This window comes from Dermochelys coriacea, chromosome 6 (assembly GCF_009764565.3).
Source record: "Dermochelys coriacea isolate rDerCor1 chromosome 6, rDerCor1.pri.v4, whole genome shotgun sequence".
Taxonomy (NCBI): Eukaryota; Metazoa; Chordata; order Testudines; family Dermochelyidae; genus Dermochelys; species Dermochelys coriacea.
The window spans coordinates 11,390,754-11,412,493 of record NC_050073.1 but is presented as its reverse complement, the minus strand read 5'-3'; the positions used below and the strand labels follow the sequence as shown (position 1 = coordinate 11,412,493).

The 21,740-nt window shown below is 51.4% G+C and overlaps 1 protein-coding gene across 1 annotated transcript; it reads left to right on the top strand.

Annotated features, from left to right (window-relative positions):
* The first annotated feature begins 1,344 nt into the window (after window positions 1–1,344).
* On the top strand, window positions 1,345–14,465 carry LOC119856947 (acyl-CoA (8-3)-desaturase-like). Its single transcript, XM_038405048.1, has 8 exons — window positions 1,345–1,581; window positions 2,687–2,797; window positions 3,321–3,518; window positions 4,400–4,501; window positions 4,747–4,872; window positions 9,662–9,719; window positions 12,500–12,576; window positions 14,280–14,465. Exons 1-8 carry the CDS (start codon window positions 1,345–1,347, stop codon window positions 14,463–14,465), a joined length of 1,095 nt encoding a protein of 364 aa, XP_038260976.1.
* Window positions 14,466–21,740: the final 7,275 nt, after the last annotated feature.

The window sequence follows — 21,740 nt, the reverse complement described above, 5'->3', positions numbered from 1 at the left end:
ATGTGACTTGTTCATGTGACCCTGAACTCCATCTTGTGCCTGTAATTTTCCACAAACTAAGACTGTGAGCTTTGTTTGGGACAGTAAAATTCCATGCTCATGGGAGAGGGTATAAAAGACCCTGGAAACATCATTCCTCTGGACTATATTGCTAACAAGGAAACTCTAAAAAAGGATGATGACCCTTAAGCTGTTTGGATAATTTCCAGAGAGACTTTTGCAAACTATTCCATCTCTGCTACAAACCTGATATAAGAACTTTGCAACAATTGTATGTATATGATCTATTAACCATTATAAGTCTCTAATTCTTTTCTCTTAAAAATAAATGTTTAGATTTTAGTTACTAAAAGATTGGCAACAGCATGCTTGTTGGGTAAGATCTCAGTTATTGACCTGGCTATGTGGCTGATCTTTTCAGATGTTTTCAGAACAGAAGAACCCTTTGTTTGATTAAATTGGTTTTCAATAACCACTCGTCATAAAGTCCAGTGTCTGGCTGGTGAAATAAATGTTGGAATGCCTGAGGAGACTGCATTTTTGACTTACTGTTAACCCCTGTGGTGAGACAGAAGTACACTTTTGTTACTGCCTTGGTATATCTAATGGTAGAATAATCACTAGTCTGGGGGGTGTCTGCCCTATTACTCAGCAGTTTATCCTCAGTCGGGCATCTCTCTTTTTCATACATGGACAGAGGGTACATCGAACAGTTGAATGCTCAGCACTCTAAAGGAGAGATAAGTGATTCAATTCACCTCTATCTTTCGTCAACCTACTTTCCAGGTCCCTTTTCAGGGATCCATGTCATGAGACCGTTTTTTAATATCAAGAAGTACAGCATCTACTGGAATTGGGAGCAATCGAGGAAGATCCTTACCAGCATGGAGGGAAATGTTTCTATTCCCACTACTTCCTGATTCCCCAAAAGAGAGGTGGTCTTCAACCCTTTCTGGATTTAAGAAACCTGAACAGATTTATCAAACAAATCAAATTCAGGATGATCACCCTCACTTCTATTATCCCTTCCTTGGAGACTGGAGATTGGTTTGCTGCCCTCAAGCTGCTGGATGCTTACTCTCATGTAGCAATATATCCTGGCACAGAAAGTTTCTTCGGTTCAGGGTAAACATCAGGTACTACCAGCAAATAGTCCTGCCTTCGGCCCCTCCTCAGCCCAAAAGGTGTTCACAAAGTGTATAATGATCATAAGGGTAGGGTGCTTGGCAGGCTGCCTGATGACTCCACACACAGCTAGTATAAAAAGGCAGAGCCTGCACAGTGTCAGATGAGGCAGGCAACAGCAGTGGGGAGGATCAGTGGGTCTAAATGTGAAGTGTAGTGATGGCGCTGCAACCAGAACATGAAGTCAAGGAGGCTAAAAAGAACCCAGAATCTGGTGCAGGCTTCTCCCTGCGGCACTTCACCTGGGAGGAGATCGGGCTCCGCACGGGCCAGGGGCACCCGCAGCAGGAGCAGTGGCTGGTGATTGACAGGAAGGTCTATGACATCAGCCAGTTCTACCAGCAGCACCCAGGGGGTGCCCAGGTCATCAGTCACTTCGCAGGACAAGATGCCACGGTGAGATCTAGGGGTGGGGGGAATCCACGTTAACAGCTACTCTGCAGGGCAGGCTGCCATAATGAGAACTGGCGGTGGAGGGAAGAAGGAAGAGCACCTGGGTCCTGCTGTTAACTTCATCCCATGTTGTAAATGATCCTTTTCCCTCATCTTTGTTCTCTCTTTTTTTTAGCCAGTGCATAAATACATGACGAGACTTTACCTCTCCTCCGTAACGAATTTGTTTCCTTACTGCCCACTTGTGCAGGATTTAGTCAAAGGCTTTTTGAAAATGCAGATCAAATATGTAAACTGGATCTCATTTATCCACTATTTTGTTGAGAAGCTGAAAGTTTTCCAGAGAGGCACAACTGTAGTTTACAGAGGCCATGCTCATGTGTCCTAATAAAACCAGCATGTACATGTGAACTTTACTGAGAGAAGATCATTGACCAAGGTGCCATGCAGCCCTATACTGCCCTCCTCTATCGCTCCTAGCATAAGCATGTGGCTGGAGGTAGATGAGAGGGAGGCCACAATACTATCCTAGACTGCAGCCATACACTGCTCTACTTACTTGGGCCATGGGCTGCACCAGCTCCCAGAGCAGCCAAAATTAGGGAAATGCAAAGGTGGTTTGAAAGGTAAGAGTGTGTCCAATGATTCACTGAGAACTAGACGGACTCCCAGGTTTCTTAATTTCTCAAAATTTGTGTCAATATTTTAATACCCTTATTCTACTGCCTTCCACCCATCCATCACTCACAATGCAGAAATCAAGACCAGTGGTCTCCAATAAAAAGGGAACCCAGTCAGAGCCACAGCTTTCCAGGGGGTTAAAGGGAACAGGCCCATGATCTCCTTTGAACTGGAACTATGCAGGAGTGGTTAGTTTTCTGTATTTTCCCTGCATTCCCTTTCACTGAGCGAATTTTCCCTCTGTGCAACAAAAAGCCAAAAGAAAAGAAGATAAGAAAAGTCAGCATGAGCTTAGGCAGAGAAAGGAGGAGGGGACCAGCCAGAGCCACTGAGCAACCATGGTGAGCTCCCTCAGTAAGGGGTTAACATGGCTTGTGCTCATCCCAGGTGTGTGCTTTTCTCACCCTATTTCCTCCTGCATCCGCAGGAGGCCTTTGTCGCATTCCATGTCAACAATGCACTGGTGAGAAAATACATGAGCTCACTGCTGATTGGGGAGCTAGCACCAGATGAAATCAGCATGAAGCCCAGCAAAAACGTAAGTGCCCTGAAGGATGGCTGCAGGTTGGGATCCCAAATAGGGAGGAACAGGGTAAAATCAGACAAATCTGGGTTTATAGTTATTTATTGGCTTCCAGGATCCTCATCTGTAGCATTGGACTCATTGTTTCATGGAGTCACAAGGAGCCTGCTGTGGGAGAGGGGCCCATTGGTTGTTGGCTTCTGCATGTTTTACAGCAAAGTTGAATGGGAGGAATTCAGCCCAATAGTCATACAGAGACACCCCTCCACCGCACACCCCCCAGACACACATATACATCCCTCCCTCTGGGTGGTGAATGAGCTGCATTCATCAACCATAGCCTTTTCCCACTGTTGGAGAGATCCCACGAAGAAGCACAATCAGTCAGGTGCGTTTTATCCTACAGTGTCCAGCCACACCCTCCAAGGGAGCAGAGTCCAAAGGCTTTTCTAGAGTAAGCAGAGAAATGCCCCCACCACTGAGATGTCTGTGCTGCACATCCAGAGCACAGAGTGTGCAATGTTGAGTCTCCCCCCAGAAACTGCTGGTAGAGGATTTCCGTGAGCTACGCACCACCATCGAGAGGATGGGATTTCTGAACCCCAACGGCCTCTTCTTCTTCCTGAATTTCCTGCAAATTCTTCTGCTAGAGGCTGCCAGCTGGATCATTCTCTGGTACTTTGGGACTTCCCTAGTACCATTCCTCATCTCTGTAGTGCTGCTGACAACCTCCCTGGTAAAGTCCCTATTCTACAGTATACAGCAATAGACCAGCCTGTTCCTTCCATAAACTAAGCACCAGTTACGTATTCCTATTCCACAGCTATTCCCCCTGTGGGTAGCTCTCCTAGGGGTTTTGTATATAAATCTGGTATGTTCACCCCAGGTTGTTAGATCACTTTCATGAAAAAAACAGCAGCTAATGTGGTGACACCTGTTCATACCTCTGTTCATGAAAAAACTGTTCTCTGCCACTTTACAAGGTTGAGGGCAGGGTTCATTGGCAGTGGACTAGGGCTACTCCAAGTTGTTATGTTTCATATTTGTACTATTACCAAAAAGCACACTGCTAGCACTAATGTATTTTGCTCCGTGAGTTCTGCTATAATGAAAGCCCCCCTTCTCAACTTGGGGCCTGATTCTCCACTGCCCTAAGTAGTTATTTACACCTGCATGCATTGAATGCAAAGTCTTGCTATGGGTGTGAGTGAGTAAAGAAATTTGGTTTGGTAACATTTTATACTCACTTTGCACTAGTATAAATACTACACAACGGGCAAGGTAATAGAGTCAGGCTTTTGGTATCAAACAGAGACAGAGTCCTTTGGTACTTCAGCAGATGCAATGGCCAGATTGAATTAACTTCAGCTACTGGTCAGTTTGTCTATAAGTTCCTGTGTCCTTTGCCCTAACTATATACCTAACAAGGACTGACTGTGCAAGAACTGGAAATGTTTCCCTGGTATCAGCAGACAGAGGATATCTCACCTAGATGGGACTGTGGGGTGAGGGGATACTGACAGGACAATGAGGGAGGAGTCTCTAGGATAAACGTGTAGAAAATAGACATTGCAGTACCTTGGCTTTTGTTTTCTCAGTGATCTTTTCCCTTTCCAGTCCCAAGCTGGGTATCTGCAACATGATTTGGGACACTTCTCAGTATTCAGCAAGCCCAAATGGAATCACGTGGTTCAAAAGTTTGTGATAGGCCAACTGTTGGTAAGTACCTGATCCTGAGAGTGCTAACTGGAGCTTCAGTAGGACTGATTAATATTTGATATCCACCTGACTTCAGAAAAAGCCTCACTGAGGGTCGGGTCTGCTCTCTCTCTCTCTCTATATATATATATATAGCAAGGAGGGGAACACGGTCTAACTCAAAGAGGGGAGAAGAAATAATGGATGAGATTATTCCTTTTTTTTGCAGCCATGTGGTATGCATCTTCTGGTCTTCTTTCCCACAGGGCTTGCCGGCCAGCTGGTGGAATCTAAGGCATGCCCAACATCACGCTAAAACCAACTGCTTCCTCAAGGATCCTGATCTCAATATGCATCCTTGGTTTACTTTAGGGAAGGTGCTCTCTGTGGAGGTGAGCATGAGGGACAGCTTGGGTTAAAGAAAGATTCCAAATCGGAGATGCTGTAAATGGATAGAAACAAAGTGTCTATTATGTAAGGCTTCAGAGAAGCTTTGCTACCTGCATGTCGGGCATGCTGGGAAAGAGCTGGTGGGTACATGGCCTTGTGCTTTAAAATCTCATTAGTTCCTGTAAAGTATGCAGATATACACGAAGAAAGAACAGAAACAGAGAGAAAGAGGGCAGAAGAGAGGAAAGGAGAAACCCCTGGAAAGTTAGTGATATCTACACTAATAGTTTAGGTTGCCTTTGTGTTTCCATTCTAACATTCCATTTAAATTGCTTATCACAACTTCTCAAAAGTTCATCTTCCAAACTGAATTACTCAGATATGGTCTCTACCCAAAGGTGAATATTTTGGAAAGGTTAGAGCAAAAACAGTTGAGCAATTCTTTTTAAAATACAATGTAACATGGAGGCTGCAGTAGGCATATCCTGCAGCAGCTTTTCATGTCCAAATAAGGAACAAGAGAAGGGATCTGAACAGCTGTAAAGTCCTTTCTTTTATGGCAATTCCCATATCAAGAGGGTTCTCCCTGCTCGGGGTACCAACCTGTGCATTTTCTATCCCATCTCCTACTTCTCCCCATCTGAGATTGCTCTTGTGTTTAATTAATGCGGGATAACTTCATTGCCTGCCCGTTCTGCATGGGTTGGTGCCTCTGGCAGGGAGGCTAAGGGATAAAAGGAGAATATTGAGGAATGAACAAGAGACAGGATAGCCTTCTAGGGGCACAAAGCTCTAAAGATATAGAGCAGGTTGCACAGAGGAGCCAAGAGGCCAGTGAAGAAGCTTGGCAACATGTGACCTCCAGAAGAGGTAAGCGGAATGTCCGGGTTCCAGTAACACAGACACAGGTAACTAACCGCTTTCATGTTCTCTCCACAGGTACCATTGCGGAGAGTGGACCAGATGATATGTCTGGGGGGAGAAAGCAGAAGGAGACTCCGCTGGTTGGGAGGCATGAGATGCGATGTCCTGAGGTTGGGGGTTCCACGACCACCACTCCCAAGAGGAGAAGGAAGGTGGGTGGTGGTGGTCGGGGACTCTCTCCTCCGGGGGACTGAGTCATCTATCTGCCGCCCTGACCGGGAAAACCGAGAAGTCTGCTGCTTGCCAGGGGCTAAGATTCGTGATGTGACGGAGAGACTGCCGAGACTCATCAAGCCCTCGGATCGCTACCCCTTCCTGCTTCTCCACGTGGGCACCAATGATACTGCCAAGAATGACCTTGAGCGGATCACTGCGGACTACGTGGCTCTGGGAAGAAGGATAAAGGAGTTGGAGGCGCAAGTGGTGTTCTCGTCCATCCTCCCCGTGGAAGGAAAAGGCCTGGGTAGGGACCGTCGAATCGTGGAGGTCAACGAATGGCTACGCAGGTGGTGTCGGAGAGAAGGCTTTGGATTCTTTGACCATGGGATGGTGTTCCATGAAGGAGGAGTGCTGGGCAGAGACGGGCTCCATCTTACGAAGAGAGGGAAGAACATCTTTGCCAGCAGGCTGGCTAACCTAGTGAGGAGGGCTTTAAACTAGGTTCACCGGGGGAAGGAGACCAAAGCCCTGAGGTAAGTGGGAAAGCGGGATACCGGGAGGAAGCACAGGCAGGAAGGTCTGTGAGGGGAGGGCTCCTGCCTCATACTGGGAATGAGGGGCGATCAACAGGTTATCTCAAGTGCTTATATACAAATGCACAAAGCCTTGGAAACAAGCAGGGAGAACTGGAGGTCCTGGTGATGTCAAGGAATTATGACGTGATTGGAATAACAGAGACTTGGTGGGATAACTCACATGACTGGAGTACAGTCATGGATGGTTATAAACTGTTCAGGAAGGACAGGCAGGGCAGAAAAGGTGGGGGAGTAGCACTGTATGTAAGGGAGCAGTATGACTGCTCAGAGCTCCGGTACGAAACTGTGGAAAAACCTGAGTGTCTCTGGATTAAGTTTAGAAGTGTGTGCAACAAGAGTGATGTCATGGTGGGAGTCTGCTATAGACCACCGGACCAGGGGGATGAGGTGGATGAGGCTTTCTTCCGGCAACTCACGGAAGCTACTAGATCGCATGCCCTGATTCTCATGGGTGACTTTAATTTTCCTGATATCTGCTGGGAGAGCAATACAGCGGTGCATAGACAATCCAGGAAGTTTTTGGAAAGCGTAGGGGACAATTTCCTGGTGCAAGTGCTAGGGGAGCCAACTAGGGGGAGCGCTTTTCTTGACCTGCTGCTCACAAACCGGGTAGAATTAGTGGGGGAAGCAAAAGTGGATGGGAATCTGGGAGGCAGTGACCATGAGTTGGTTGAGTTCAGGATCCTGACGCAGGGAAGAAAGGTAAGCAGCAGGATACGGACCCTGGACTTCAGGAAAGCAGACTTTGACTCCCTCAGGGAACAGATGGCCAGGATCCCCTGGGGGACTAACATGAAAGGGAAGGGAGTCCAGGAGAGCTGGCTGTATTTCAAGGAATCCCTGTTGAGGTTACAGGGACAAACCATCCCGATGAGTCGAAAGAATAGTAAATATGGCAGGCGACCAGCTTGGCTTAATGGTGAAATCCTAGCGGATCTTAAACATAAAAAAGAAGCTTACAAGAAGTGGAAGGTTGGACATATGACCAGGGAAGAGTATAAAAATATTGCTCGGGCATGTAGGAAAGATATCAGGAGGGCCAAATCGCACCTGGAGCTGCAGCTAGCAAGAGATGTCAAGAGTAACAAGAAGGGTTTCTTCAGGTATGTTGGCAACAAGAAGAAAGCCAAGGAAAGTGTGGGCCCCTTACTGAATGAGGGAGGCAAGCTAGTGACAGAGGATGTGGAAAAAGCTAATGTACTCAATGCTTTTTTTGCCTCTGTTTTCACTAACAAGGTCAGCTCCCAGACTGCTGTGCTGGGCATCACAAAATGGGGAAGAGATGGCCAGCCCTCTGTAGAGATAGAGGTGGTTAGGGACTATTTAGAAAAGCTGGACGTGCACAAGTCCATGGGGCCGGACGAATTGCATCCGAGAGTGCTGAGGGAATTGGCAGCTGTGATTGCAGAGCCCTTGGCCATTATCTTTGAAAACTCGTGGCGAACGGGGGAAGTCCCGGATGACTGGAAAAAGGCTAATGTAGTGCCCATCTTTAAAAAAGGGAAGAAGGAGGATCCTGGGAACTACAGGCCGGTCAGCCTCACCTCAGTCCCTGGAAAAATCATGGAGCAGGTCCTCAAAGAATCAATCCTGAAGCACTTAGAGGAGAGGAAAGTGATCAGGAACAGTCAGCATGGATTCACCAAGGGAAGGTCATGCCTGACTAATCTAATCGCCTTTTATGATGAGATTACTGGTTCTGTGGATGAAGGGAAAGCAGTGGATGTATTGTTTCTTGACTTTAGCAAAGCTTTTGACACGGTCTCCCACAGCATTCTTGTCAGCAAGTTAAGGAAGTATGGGCTGGATGAATGCACTATAAGGTGGGTAGAAAGCTGGCTAGATTGTCGGGCTCAACGGGTAGTGATCAATGGCTCCATGTCTAGTTGGCAGCCGGTGTCAAGTGGAGTGCCCCAGGGGTCGGTCCTGGGGCCCGTTTTGTTCAATATCTTCATAAATGATCTGGAGGATGGTGTGGATTGCACTCTCAGCAAATTTGCGGATGATACTAAACTGGGAGGAGTGGTAGATACGCTGGAGGGGAGGGATAGGATACAGAAGGACCTAGACAAATTGGAAGATTGGGCCAAAAGAAATCTAATGAGGTTCAATAAGGATAAGTGCAGGGTCCTGCACTTAGGATGGAAGAATCCAATGCACCGCTACAGACTAGGGACCGAGTGGCTCGGCAGCAGTTCTGCGGAAAAGGACCTAGGGGTGACAGTGGACGAGAAGCTGGATATGAGTCAGCAGTGTGCCCTTGTTGCCAAGAAGGCCAATGGCATTTTGGGATGTATAAGTAGGGGCATAGCGAGCAGATCGAGGGACGTGATCGTTCCCCTCTATTCGACACTGGTGAGGCCTCATCTGGAGTACTGTGTCCAGTTTTGGGCCCCACACTACAAGAAGGATGTGGATAAATTGGAAAGAGTACAGCGAAGGGCAACAAAAATGATTAGGGGTCTAGAGCACATGACTTACGAGGAGAGGCTGAGGGAGCTGGGATTGTTTAGTCTGCAGAAGAGAAGAATGAGGGGGGATTTGATAGCTGCTTTCAACTACCTGAAAGGGGGTTTCAAAGAGGATGGCTCTAGACTGTTCTCAATGGTAGCAGATGACAGAACGAGGAGTAATGGTCTCAAGTTGCAATGGGGGAGGTTTAGATTGGATATTAGGAAAAACTTTTTCACTAAGAGGGTGGTGAAACACTGGAATGCGTTACCTAGGGAGGTGGTAGAATCTCCTTCCTTAGAGGTTTTTAAGGTCAGGCTTGACAAAGCCCTGGCTAGGATGATTTAACTGGGACTTGGTCCTGCTTTGAGCAGGGGGTTGGACTAGATGACCTTCTGGGGTCCCTTCCAACCCTGATATTCTATGATTCTATGACAAACCTCCTATCCCAGGCACGTGCATGTTGTATTCTAGTTACCTCTGACAGACACCAACCATTACTGCATTTTGGTTGCACTTGTGCAGTTTGTCGTTACCAGTAAGGTCATTTAACTTGGGAAGTGGCTCAATGGGTAACTCTCAGGGTGAGGAAGGGTTAGAAAGCATGTGCCTGAGTCTCTTTAGCCCTGCTGACCTGCCATGGTCCTCTCTCCCTTCACAGCTCGGGATAAAGAAGAAGTTCATGCCTTACAACCATCAGCACAAGTACTACTTTGTCAGTGAGTATCAACACTTCCCCAAGAGCACTCATTGAGCAATTGCTACAGACTCCTGAATTAATTCCTCCCAGTGGGGAAGGGCAGAGAAAGGACTCCCCTTCCTCTGTCCAGTCTGACAGGTCACAGTGTGTGAGAAACTGAGTGTGGGACACAGGATCCTCCTCTCTCATCATCTCCTTGTCTTGCTCTGTTGTCACCCCTCTAGAATATGATCTCTTCTGGTCCTAACTAGCAGCACCATGTCTCTCCTCCCCCATTTCATCATTCTATGACTCCCTTGTCAGTCTTAAACTAGCAACAGAAGGGGAGAGTGCTAAGGGTAAACACAAGTAAATTTACAGTAAATTTGCATAATCATATTTCAGGTTCAAACAGGATGTCAAACAGTTTGTGTGTGTGGTCTTGGATCACCAATGCCTTGGTGTTGAAAGTTTAGGATATTCTTGTAAGCAAGTACTGGAAGGCCTTGAAGTCCTTGGCAGCAAGTGTTGGGGCTGATGTGAATGCCTTATCAGGTGAAGATGAAGATTCTTTTGTGTCCCCAGAATCTTCTCTGCTTGCTTATGGGGTTCCCCTCAGGTTTGGGCATAGAGGCCCTAACCACAGAAGCTACCAGTGACTGAGACCTCCCCCTCTTCCTTAAGGCATGTGGTGGGGATCTGCTCCTAGACATATGGGAGTATCGACCCCCGTAAAGCCCAGGAGGTCAAGGAGGTGTGTTGTAGGGATACTGGCCAGGCTGTGCTGGCCTAGCCCATTGCAACTTGTGTAGTAGTACACTGTATAGGGCATCTCTGGAACTCCCTGTAGCATGCCTTGCTATCCTGAGGGGACAAAGCTCTCTACTTCATATAGGACCAAAGGAGCAGCCAGGAGATGGTGATAAGAAGTGCATCTGGAACAGAGGTGCAATTGGATGTCATCCTGGTACCAGGTTATCCCAGTCTTGATGCTGAAGTGAGAAGAGATGGCTGTTCTTCTGTCAATATGTATCTCGCTAACAGGATGGGCTTGCTTATGAGTGCCAGGGTCAGTATCAGTCTGGGTCTCAGCACTGCAGTTGGAACCAAATGTGTCTTCTGGGCCTTCATCACAATCAGCACTTCATCACAGCACTTGATGTCAATGTGGTCTTGGATGGTTTGTCTCTGGAGCTGCACTTTGAGTCCTCCCTGCAAGATGGCCCCATGGAACACCCAGAGCTGTGCATATGATTGGTGAGGGCCTGCCCCTTGCATCTTTCAAAACAGAGCATCTGCCCCTTGCATCTTTCAAAGCACAGCATCAGATTTGCTTGCCCTGATGTCAGCACATGCTGATGTTGAGGGTGTCGGTACCAATGCAGTTGGTATCGAGGATTCCAGTGCCAGTGTTGTGGATTTTTATGTGTTATGTACGTGCTCTTCTCCTTGCTCAAACTCAGGGCATGATGCCTGGCTGTGGGGACACTTGCCATGAATTTGTCATCTCAACTCCATCTTAGTGGTTCCTACCTCTTCAGGATCAGATGTGACTTCCATAGATTGCCCAAGGAAATATAATTTGAGCCTCACATCCCTGGATTTCTGGGTGTAGGATGAGGAGAGGCAGATTGAGCATGTGTTGGGATACGTCCTTCAATGACACAGAACAGAGATCTTCTATGCCTATCAATCAAGGGCATTAAAATATTGTACAATGAACAGGGATGAAACTTCACACTGCCATACAAGAAGTTGTACAGGGGTCTGATGATTTGGATGTTTTGTTTTGAAATTCAATTAGAAAACAAAAAAACAAAATGACCTAAATGAAGATAGAACTTCACAGAATTCAGTAAACACTGAAATGTAAATCTAGTAATGAACAGGTCAGGCACTGATCAGGTTCTGTCTCACTGCCATGGACAATAAGAGGGAACTGAGGGAAAGGTAATAATTGCTCTGCTCTGCTCTTTATGCTGTCACATGGTAGCACAAGGAAGCATGTGTGACTCCAACAGACACTGCTACTTAGAACAAATTCAAAGTTCATAAACACAAGGCACATGTGCACCTACCATGAGATCCCTGTTTACACATATTTGAAGAAGAATCAGTAGTTGCCTCAGTGCAAGTGAGCATGACCTAATTACATTCATTCTGTACAAACTGATTATAATTCCAGTAATACATGGACTTGGGCAATTTTATGAAGTTGAAAACAAAATTTACTGGGAGGAAAATTAAACAAAATAATGTGAATAATAACTGGAAGTTGTGTTAGAAAACGTTACTATATGCACAAAAAACTGCACAATTCCACATTCATGAAATAAAGTTTCTTAAGTTTAGAAAAAATCATCCCACTTAAGGAAGAAAGTGAATGCAGCAATAAAAAAAAAAATATTGAACAACAAGAACAAATTGAAATTAGCAGTTATGAAATGGACAATTGATTAGGAAAGCTAAAGGTATCAATGAACAAAAATATATGGCCAGTCAGATTAAGGACAATAAGAAGGAATTATTAAAATAAATCAGGAACAAGAGAAATCTTAGCAAGTGTATAGCTGCATTACCAGACAGGGATGGTAAAATTGTCAATAATGATGCTGAAAAGGCCAAAGTGTATTTCCATTCTGGATTTGGAAAGAAGCAAACTGATGTATTCACATTTTACTGTGATAATAAAACACATTCTCTTGCAACAGTAAATAGGGAGGATGTTAAACAGCAGCTGACCCCTCCTTTGTTGCTGGTGTCAATGATTAGTTGATGGGATTAGTAATATCTCTATCTTCTCCTCATTCCCTCTTCCAGCACTGCCCCCATTCCTGTTTCTTGTCTACTTCCAATACTTTCCATTGCACAAGACAATCCAGAGAAAAGACTGGGCGGTAAGTGTTGCCTAATAATGACTGTGTATATACAAAGAACCTTGAAGGAACAAGAGCATATGAGGTGTTACACCCTTAGAACATTCATTTCACAGTGACCATCTGATTTGTGAGTTTGGGGTAAAAGTCTGTATGAATACCAGTACTTTCCTAAGTACCCTCCTACAACAAAAGAGCCCTGCCTGAGCTATTGTTGGGACTGGGACTGGAGTTTCTAAGATTTATTGTTCTGGCTTGGGTGACATCACTATTTCAGGTATACAATGATTCATGTGGAAATCCAGGTTTCATTGCTTCCATGACAAGAATGTAATTGCCCTGTTTTCTGGTCACCATCTCCACAGATCACATATCCCGTAACCTTAACCCTGATCCCCTAATGATACTAACCATTCGGGATCCTCTTTACCAGACTATTACACTAAATATGCACAGTGAGCAGTGTTGAGAGGGAGGAGAGCAAAAGGGAGGCTGTAGCATTGCGTAGTGTGTTTGGTGAGGGAAGTTTGGCGAAGAGAGTGCTGGAAGCCTGGCATCCCTAGAGGGGGCACAATGAAGCTTCTTTGCTTTGGGGTACAATAATTGTGATAGAGGCAAGGTGTGTGCCTGTAAACAATGATAAACTGGCAGGTGGCTTAGCTTTTTATTTCCTTGCTTTTGTGTCAGGTATATTGAGTATGTAGCAACTTTAAAGGTTTCATAACAGAGTATTTGGGTTAGTAATTACTCTCTGTGTAGCGGTTTGAAGACTGATATTACTAAATTGTCTCTCCACAGTGAATGTTGTGACTAGCTTTCAAATTAAAGAAAGTTTTCATGCCCTCTCCACCAAAATTTCTCCTGTGTGTACGATGTTCAGCGCACTGTGGTCTAGGAACTCGGCACCTGCTCCCTATTCGTTACTCTCTATAAAAGCTCTAACTGGGAGCTGAGTGTCTCCGAATCTGCCTCTCACCCGCTATGCTCTGGCCATGGCATTTTAGCTCTGATAGAAAGCTCCACCCCTCAGTACTCAGGGTGGAACTCCCTAGAGTGAGATGTGGGAGGCAGGGCATTTCTAATAGTGGATAATCCTGGCTCTGGAAATCTCTAATTTCAGGGCCACTTGTTTGATCTGAACCACTCACCAGGAACAAAAAGAAAAGCAGTACGTGTAGCACCTTAGAGACTAACAAATTTATTAGAGCATAAGCTTTCGTGAGCTACAGCTCACTTCATTGGATGCATGAAGTGAGCTGTAGCTCACGAAAGCTTATGCTCTAATAAATTTGTTAGTCTCTAAGGTGCCACAAGTACTGCTTTTCTTTTTGCGAATACAGACTAACACGGCTCCTACTCTGAAACTCACAAGGAACAGTTTGCTCTCTTTTAGCTTTTCCAATGTGGCCTTTGATCATGGTGATAGGCACAAATGTTAATAAATAAAACAGCTATATAGTGGATGTGCACTACAATGCATAGGGAGGATCGATGCAGGGTGCCTAATGCTACAGGACACTGTTGGGGGGCTGCAAAGCTGCAGTCCAGTGTTTCTCAAACCTAAACAATACACTTTTCAGGTGTGCTGTGGGTGGGTACCCACTGGTCATACCCCAGGCACCAGGGGAGAAGAAAGAGATCAACGGAATCCAGCAGTTTCTAGGACCCAGGTGGAGACAGAGGAGGGGCATGATTTGTTATTCTTCTTCATCTCTCTCTGGCAGGACCTGGCCTGGATGCTGAGCTTCTATATCCGATTCTTTCTCACTTACGAGCCCTTACTGGGGGTGAAGAGTCTCCTGGGGTTCTATCTGCTGATCAGGTATCGTTCACTGATCCCACAACTCCCTTTGGCTGTGCCTTCTTCTCGGGCTTGCTCTGTCTCTACTTTCTGTCTCTTTGGCCCTTGACACCATCTAACCCTTCTGTCTCATTTTCCCAATTGCCTCGTTTTCCTGTACCTAGTGTGACGGGGCAAGGCCAGATGGCTATAGAAAAGTAGTCTTATTGGGATCCGGGAAGTGGGCGGGCGAAGCCCGTCCACTGCTAAAGGATCCCCCCCAGCCTAAAAGGGGGATCCACAGGACCTAGATGCCCAAAAAATTCCGGGGGACAACTAATAAAATAACAGGGATAGCATTGCGGTCAAAGGGTCAAACGAAGGGAACCGGAAGGGGACACCGAGCAGAGAACCCCGGACAGCGCCCACTGCTCCTCAAAGGCGTCAAGGGAGTCAGAGGACGCCACCCAGAGGAACTCTGCCCGGATACGTGAACGGACCGAGGATCGGAAATAGGCCCCACAGTCACAGGAGACTCCATTGGCCAACCTCCTCACTCTGGTTTTGTAGATGGCCATTTTAGCTAGGGCCAGGAGGAGGTTGACTAGGAGATCCCGTGACTTTGTGGGGCCACGGATAGGGAGTGCATAAATGAGAAGGTGAGGGGAGAAGTGCAACCAAAAACGTAATGAAATATTGGTGAGGAGCCGGAATAGGGGCTGCAGCCTGGCACACTCCAGGTAGACATGTGCCAGGGTATCCCTCACGCCGCAAAAGGGGCAGGTGTCTGGGATTGTGGTGAACCGCGCCAAGTACATGCCCCTGCTCACGGCTCCGTGAAGGAGCCGCCAACTGACATCCCCGGCGGGCTTTGGGACTAAGATGGAATATAGGCTGGCCCACCGGGGCTCTTCACCCTCCAAAGGTGGTAGGAGGTCCCGCCATTTTGTATCGGGGCGGGACACGAGGGTGCGGAGCACGAGCGTGTAGAGATGTTTTCTTGGCGCGGTTTGAAAACAGACCGGCTGCATCTCGTACAGCCAGCTTCTAGTGAAGGGGTGAAGGGATCGGTTGGGTCCACGGGGCAGGGATCCAATTAAAAGGTCCGGCGGGCCTGGGGTAGTGGGTGGGCGGGGCGTGCCCTCGTGCAGGACCCGGTCGAGATAAACCCGAGCAGCGGGTGGCAAAGCGGCCTTCACCTCCTGAAGTATGCGTCAGGGAGTACAAGGTCTGGAAAGCCCCATGCGCTGAGCGAAGGTTAGGGGATCCAGCCAGTCTCCCTGGTCATAGTCCAGGAGGTCTCCGACTCTTGTGACCTCTGCCAGGACCAAACACTGGCGCACCGAGCGGGACTCCGCCACCTGCAAACGGAGCTGGGGGTTGTGTAGCAGGGGCTCCGCGAGGAGATCTGCCCCCTCGGTGGCCGCCACGGACCTGGTCGTTGTAAAGAGTTTCCAGGTCCGGAGGAGGTCCTGGTAGAAGACCGGCAGCCCGGAGAGGTCTCGCGGAAGACCTCTCGGATGGAGATAAAGGAGCTGCCGGTCGTATCGGAGCCCTCGGAAGCAGCGCAGGAAGGCGTGCGCCAGTATGCTCCACGCCGGACTACCTGCACCATAAAGGAGCCTCTGCAGGGTCTGGAGGCGGAAGACATGGACCTGAGTAAGCAGACATTTTAGGCCCTGCCCTCCCTCCTCCACAGGTAGATGGAGAACCCTTGCAGGGACCCAGTGCAGTCCTGACCAAAAGAACTCCAGAATCGATGTCCGCAGGTTGGTCAGGAAAGCCGGGGCCGGGACCAGGGTGTTGAGCCGGTACCAATGCATGGACAGGACTAGTTGATTAAGCACCAACGCTCTCCCTCGAAGGGAGAGGCACCGGAGTAGTCCTGTCCATTTCCGGAGCCGCTCTATCACCCCGCCCTCTAAATTCTGCCAGTTCTCCAGCGGAGAGGGATGCGTGGCAGAAAGGTAAACGCCCAGATAGAGCAGCGGACCCGTGCTCCACCGGATGGCTTGAAGCACGGGTGGGAGGGAGCTCGCCTGCCGCCAGTCCCCTAACACCAAGCCAGAGCTCTTGACCCAGTTGACCCGTGCAGAGGAGGCTGCTGAATAGATAGCCTGGCAAGCCTCCACCCGCACCAAGTCGCCCGGGTCCTGGACCATGAGGAGCACGTCATCAGCGTACGCCGACAGGACCAGCCGCAGCTCCGGCTCCCTCAGCACCAACCCTGTCAACCTTCTTCGGAGGAGACAGAGGAAGGGCTCGATCGCCAGAGCGTACAGCTGGCCTGAGAGGGGGCACCCCTGCCGTACTCCTCGCCCGAAGCTGACCGGTTCGGTCAGGGTCCAGTTGAGCCTTACCAGACACTCTGCGGAAGCGTACAGCACCCAGAGAAAGTTCACAAACCTGGGTCCGAAGCCAAACGCCTGCAGAGTGCTCAGGAGATACCCGTGATCCATCCTGTCGAACGCCTTCTCCTGATCTAAGGACAGGAGGGCGAACGACAGACCATCCCTACACCCAAGTTCCAATAGGTCCCGGACCAGATATAGGTTGTCGAAGATGCTGCGGCCCGGGACGGTGTAGGTCTGGTCTGGGTGGACCACGTCCGCCAGCACGGACCCTAGCCTCAGGGAGATGGCTTTTGCCATGATTTTGTAGTCCGTGCTGAGGAGCGAGACGGGACGCCAATTTCGTAAATCGCAGAGGTCCCCCTTCTTCAGCAATAAGGCGAGCACGGCTCGCCTGCACGAAAGAGGGAGGACCCCGCTCTGCAAAGACTCGGCCCAGACGGTGACTAGGTCTGGGCCCAGGATGTCCCAGAACACGCGGTAGAACTCCACGGTCAGCCCGTCCATGCCCGGAGATTTATTGGTGGGCATGCGACGGAGGGCTTCCGAGAACTCGGCCAGAGTGAGGGGCAGCTCTAGCCGGTCTCGGTCGCCCACGCTGACTGTCGGGAGCTCCTCCCACAGCACTCTGCAAGCGTTAGGATCGGTCGGCTCCGGGGAGAATAGGCTTGCGTAGAAGGCTCTTGCCCTCTCGCACATCTCCACCGGATCCGTGAGGGGGGTACCATCTTCTGCCAGTAGGCAGATGATATGTTTCTTAGCCCCCCTCTTTTTTTCCAGGGCGTAGAAGAAGCGGGAGCCGCAATCCATCTCCCGAAGGAGACGGATGCGGGATCGAACAAAGGCACCCCGGGCCCGATGGTCCTCGAGGGTCTGGAGCTCCTCCCGCTCTCCCGGCACGCTCCGCAGAGGGGTGGATCCTCGGGGCTGGCGGCCAGACGCCTCTCCAGCTCTAAGACCTCCCGTTCCAACTGCTCTATCGCTGCATCCCTCCGTCGGCTGGCGCCCCGGGTGTAGTCACGGCAGAAGAGCCGGGCGCGCACCTTCCCTACGTCCCACCACCACCGTGCCGAGGGAAAGGCACGCCGCTGCCCTCGCCAGGCCAGCCAGAACTCCCGGAAGGACGCCACGAAGCCCGCATCCTCCAGCAAGCTGTTGTTAAAATGCCAATAGGCCGGCCCCGGCCTCTCCGCGCAGAGGGAGGCTGTCACGGTGGCTATGTGATGGTCAGAAAATGGGGCCGGCCGGATGCTGGAGGAGTGGGCTCGTGAAAGATGAAAGCGTGATAAATAAATGCGGTCCAACCGGGAGTGGCGCGACCGATGGGCCTCCACCCGGATAAAGGTGAACGTGGAAGTGTCAGCCGGGTGGTGGTCGCGCCAGACGTCCACCAGGGAGTGGTGTTCGACTATCTCCTGGAGGACGGCGACGGCGGCCGGGCTCTGCTCGGTCCCCGAGCGGTCCCGTTCCTCAAGGGTGATGTTAAAGTCCCCTCCCAGGACCAGGCACTCCTGAGGATCCAAGGTGCCGAGGAAGGCGGACACCTGCTGATAGAATTGCAGCCGCTCCGGGCTCGCTGCTGGGGCATAGATGTTGACGAGGTTGACTACGAGCCCCTCCATGCGGACCCGGAGGTGCAGCAGGCGACCCGGCACAGCCTCGGCGACCCCCAGCACCTCGGGCCGTAGGTCGGGGGAGAACAGGGTCGCCACTCCACCCGTATGAACTGTGAGGTGGCTAAAGTAGACCCTGTCCCCCCAATCCAGCCGCCAGGTGTCTTCGGCGGTCGGATCCGTATGGGTCTCCTGCAGGAAAACCACAGAGTACCTCCTCTCTCGAAGGAAGGAGAGCACCTGGGACCTGCGGAGACCCATCCTACAGCCACGGGTGTTCAATGTTGCGATGGTAAAGGGTGCCATGAGGAGGGCTGGGGGGGATCCTCGCCGGCAGGGATGCTTGTGGCTCCCGGCGGGCCGCGCAGCAGTCCGTGACCCACCCCGTAGGTGAGTAAGGAGTCACGGAAGTGGCAGACCCGCTGGTAGGCCGCGGCGCCCTGTCTCCCGGTCCTTTTCCCCTCCCCCATGAGGGCCCTTGCGGCCCGGAGGATTTGATTAAAGTCCCCCCATCGCTGGAGGGCAAGCTGGACTTTGTTGCAGGAGCCACGGACGTCTTCTAGGAACTCCCGCAACTCCTCTCGCAGCGCATGGGGGGCTGGGGTTATGGTCTGGTTGCTCCCTGATGGGGCCCTTGGTACAGCCCCCTGGCCCAGCGAGATGGGCAGACAGGGTGCGGACCCGCGACGGGGCTCTTGATGGGTTGACCTGAATGCTGGGGCGATAGGGGGCGGCGGAGGGAGGATAGCAGCCCCTGGTGGGTCGGGACGGGCAAACACAAAGGCCATTCCCTGGGAGTCATCTGTTGGAAAGGGGAAGGAGACTGTCCCAGGGGTGGCTATAATATCTCGGGAGGTGGGCGGGATAAGGGCAGGGGCAGGGGTAGGGGTAGAGGTGAGAGTCTGGGTCGGGAGAGGGCTCTCACTGATGCCAAGCGCAAGCTCTCTGGTGGATTTGGCAGCCACGGCACCAGGAGGTGGACTTTCTTCTGTAGGGTCCTCTCCCGGAAAGGAGGTCGAATGCTCCTCACCAGCGAGGGATGCCCCTGGTGGCTCAGGTTCCAGCCGCGTGGCACTGGCCGTCGCCTCAACTGGCTCGGCGGCTCTCAACGGGGTGCCCTCTGCAGCCGGGTTGATGGAGGAGTCCAGGGGCTCCTCGGAGGTGGGAGCAGAAGCAACGGTTAGGGGGAGGGAACATGGGGAAAGGGGGGCTGGAATGAAGTCGCCCAGATCGAGGCCCGCTGGCATAGGATCGTCCTCCCCCTGGGTGACCGGGGTCAGACCCAGGGCCTCGATCTCCTCATATATAGAGGGGAAATTGTTTTCCACTACCCCGGGATTCTCCCCGCCGGCACCTGACGCGATGGTTACTTTGGGGCACACTGGGGTTTCAGGTGGTGCCTCGGGGGTCTTGGAGGGGAGGGACTCCCGTGAGGGGGAGATACCGCCTCCCAGTGCTGCCACGTCTTCCCCAGCCGGCTCTGGTGGATGGAACACACCCGTGGGTAGAGCGAAAGGCTCGGCATCGGTGCCCCCCTTCCTGGTCTTCCGGGGGGCCTCCGCGTCAGATGGGAGGAGCGGAGCTCGAGCCTTCCGCTTGCCTCGCTTCCCCTGGACTGGGGCCCAGCCCTCCATGGCATCATCCAGGGGCTGGCTAGCAGGAGTTGTGTCATGGGGCAGAGGCGATGGCTCAGGGACTCGAGGGGGTAATGGTGGGGCAGCACAAGGGAGGGAAGATTCCCCTTGGGGTGGGCCCTCTCCCATGCTTGGCGGTGTCCCTGCCGCACCCTCCTCCACAGGCCTCGCCAGATTGCAAACAGTGGGGGCGGGGTTCTCCCGCTCATCTGGGCATAGTGGGGGAGATGCCCCTTGGGCCTGAGCGGGAGCAATGGACTGGGAAGGAGGAGGGGCGGTTTCAGGCGCCAGGGGTGTTGGCGATGACGGGGCCGGTGCCCTGCCGGAGCTCGGGGGTCCTGGATGCCCCTCCTTCCCGGGCCAGGGGGCAGTCCCTCCGGACGTGCCCCATTGCCCGGCAGAGGTAGCACCGGGCCTCCCCCGTGGAATAATGCACCCTGTAATGGGTCCCCTGGTAGGGGACTAGGAAGGACCCCTCGAGTGCCTCTCCGTCGCGCGCCGCTGGCGGCAGTTGAAGCTGCACTTGCCGGCGGAAGGAGAGGACGTGACGGAGGGCGGGGTCTTTGCAGCCCAACGGGAGAGGGCTGATGACAGAGATGGGCTTTCCCAAGGCAGAAAGGGCGGATAACAGGGCGGCATTGGGGAGAAAGGGAGGAACGGAGGTCAGGACCAGGCGGACGCCCAGGTCCTCTAGCGGCTCTAAGGGGACGAACACGCCCCCCACTGCCAGGCCCTTCTCCACCGCCTCCTGGGCGGCGGCCTCCGATGCTAAGAAGAAGACGACCTTGCCATACATTTTGGAGGCTGCCACAATGGCCGTGGGCCCCACCACCCTCGCCAATGCCCGCACATAGGTCTCCACGTGGGGTGAGGCGGGCACCAGGAGGCAACGGACGCCGTCCTTCCTGGTCATGGTGGAAAAGGGGCCCCGGCTGCTATAGATGGTAGCGGAGGTGGTGGGCTGGAGAAATGATGTAGCGGCAGGCGGGGGGCATGGGCACACGGAGCGAGGGGCTAAGCGGTCTGGGGGTAGAACAGGGAAACCAAGGGGCTAGCTTCAGAGGCTGGGGCGGGGCAAACAAACAAAGGCTGCAGAAGGAAATGGGCGGGGCAGGCAAACAAACTGAAGCTAGTAAGGGGGGCTGGGGCAAAAGAGGAGGCAAAGCAAGTGGCAAATGGGGCAGGTAGTAAAGGGCAAAGCTGGGAGGTAGGCAGTCGGGGGGGCACATGTGCCCATGTGCACTTGCACAAGTCTTTTTTTAGCTGGCTGCTGCTTCTGGCCCAAAGGGTGGAAATAGGGTGTGGCAAGCCAAGCAAGCAGCTGAGTCCAGAGGCAGGAGCTGAGGCAGATGGTATACAGCCAGTGGTGGAGGGGGCAGCGGTGGTGGTAATAGTGGTGGGGGTTGGGGGGGACACACAGATGGATCGAGGGGCAGCTCCACGCCACACTCCCCGTGTCCCTACAAACAGTCAAAACCCCCACCACAAGAGCACAGTTTGAAAATTACTCAGTCTTAGGCCCCCTCCACGGTGGTCTGCAAAGTCTTTAGGTGCTGCCCCACTGGCAGATGATCCTCTTCTTCTCCTCCTCGGGCTTCAGCAGCTCCAGGTAGCGGCCTCTGCAGCAGCAGCAGCTCCAGGAGCTCCAGGTGGTGGTCCAGGCAGGCAGAATGGACCCCTCTCAGGTGGTGGTGGTGGTGGTGTCCACAACAGCAGTGGCTGGGGTCCCTCACTCCTCCTCTCTGGGGAGTGGACTAGCAGCCCCCCGGGGCTGCAGTTGCAGCAGTGGCAGCCCCCAGAGTGGGAG